General features: G+C 39.8%; 1 protein-coding gene across 1 annotated transcript; it reads right to left on the minus strand.

Annotated features, from left to right (window-relative positions):
• Window positions 1–495: 495 nt before the first annotated feature.
• Window positions 496–879, minus strand: LOC138887591 (uncharacterized). Its single transcript, XM_070169356.1, has one exon. It carries the CDS (start codon window positions 877–879, stop codon window positions 496–498), a length of 384 nt encoding a protein of 127 aa, XP_070025457.1.
• Between the last annotated feature and the right edge of the window lie 1364 nt (window positions 880–2243).

The raw sequence follows: 2243 nt of genomic DNA on the forward strand, positions 1-2243 counted from the left end.
TTCCAACCCTCTTGGTACTTGCAGGACATGATATTAAATATTTTTAACCTCCAATTTAATACGATTAACTTACTTTATGGACTTTCAAAGATGATCTCATTTTAGATCTTACATCAATTGACTTTCGGCGTACTCTCACAAATGAAACTATGGGGTGTAACAATCTTCTTGGCTAAGGTGAAGCCATTCATGTGGGTTCCCTATGTCCCTGCATGTATTTCTTCTAGCAGCTTGGTTTCTTGAGCAACATCTATGCATCTTAATAGAACCAAGTCTGGGGTCCTCCTATACATGACTTCCCTGTTAAGGAAAATGTGATTTGCTAGCCTTCTGAATCCTTGCTTCTGAACCTTGGTGACATTTTCTGGGTACTCTCTTGTTTCAAGGAACCTTTTGATGTCGTAGTACCAAAGCTTACCATCTGGCTCTTCATCTACATCAAAACAGTATGCATGATGATCCCAGATATCTATCTCAATAGGGTCGATGTAATTCTTATCTGGATATCATGGATGACAACGTTGCGAGAGCGTCGACAAACTCATTCTGAATCCTGGGAATCTGATTGAACTCGATCTTTGTGAACTTCTTGCGTAGATCCCTTGGATAGTACATGTACAGAAGGATTTTGACATTCTTGGTAGTCCATTCTCCTTGAACTTGATGTTTCAACATATCAGAATCTCCTATGACTAGAAGCTCCTTGATGTTCATGTCAACCACCATCCTAATCTCGAGAATGCATGCTTCGTACTCGGCTATATTTTTGGTGTAGGGGAACCTTATCTTTACTGATGACGGGTAATGCTGTCCTAATCTTGAAATTAGGACTGCCCCAATTCCTACTCCGTTAAAGTTTGCTACTCCATCAAAGAACATTCTCCATCCTGGGTATGACTCTACAATGTCTTCTCCGGCAAACAACACTTCTTCATTTAGAAAGTATGTGTGACCGACTCATAATCCTTATCCATTGGATTCTCTGCAGGGTGGTCAGTCTGCATTATGTACACAATGTCAAATTCACTGAGAATAATCTTCCATTTTGTAAATTTTCCTATAGGCATCAGCTTCTGAAAGATATACTTGAGCGGGTCGAGTCGGGATATTAGATCTGTGGTGTATGCTGACATGTAATGCCCCAACTTCTAGGTTATCCAAGTTAAAGCACAACAGGTGCACTCTATCAGAGTGTACTTGGCTTCATATGATTTAAATTTCTTGCTTAAGCAATAGATAGCCTACTCTTTCCTCCTGGTCTCATCTTGTCATCCCAACACGTATCCAAATGAATTGTCTGAAATCAAAAAGTATAATAATAGTGGCTTCCGGGCTTGGGAGGAACCAACACTGGAAAATTCGGCAAATACTCCTTAATCTTGTTGAAAGTGTTCTAACACTCTTCATCCATTTTATAGCGGCATCCTTTTTCAGCAGCTTGAAGATAGGCTCACAAATTACCGTGGACTGGGCTATGAATTGGCTGATGTAATTTATCATACCAAGGAAACTTATCGTGAGTGATCTTTTATCGGATAACTTTGAAAGATTGGGCAAGCTGGAATTATACCAACACTCATCCTCACTGGGAAAGAGTCCGGGAAGCAGCAAAAGAATATCAAACCCCGTACGAAGTTATCCGAGAAATGATCACTCACGACATTTCCAGATTGAAGTTGAGGATTACATCTCTCAATCCAAAGGAGAAAGAACACATCGGAGAAGGACCGTCAAGTTCCAGACATTACTACACAAGGTCTTTGAAAAGATGCCTAGAAGACAACCCTAGAATCAATGAAGGATTCTATGAAAAAGATGGCCAGATCCTATCCATTTTCCTCTAGCCATCTTTTTCTTCAAATAAAATAGCACTCCAATATTCATGGCTGACATCAGTTTGCAGTATCTTCTTTCCATCTGAAGGGATGTAGAGGGACTTGACATTCTCATCACATCCTTCTTACTTTTATGTGGTGGCAAGACTTGAATGACTTTGATCTTCGAAAGATCCAATTCTATCCCTTTCTTGCTTACGGTGAAACCTAGAAATTTTCAACAGGGACTCCGAGTGCACATTTTGTAGGGTTCAACTTTAAACTATATCTCTGCAAGCGTTCAAAAAACTTCTTCAAGTCGGCCAAATGTTCTGAACACTTTCGAGAGTTGATGATGACAACATCTACATATAGTTCGATCTCTTTATGGATCACGCCATGAAAAAAGGTTGTCATGGATATTATGTA

Source organism: Nicotiana sylvestris, chromosome 3 (genome assembly GCF_000393655.2).
Source record: "Nicotiana sylvestris chromosome 3, ASM39365v2, whole genome shotgun sequence".
NCBI lineage: Eukaryota > Viridiplantae > Streptophyta > Magnoliopsida > Solanales > Solanaceae > Nicotiana > Nicotiana sylvestris.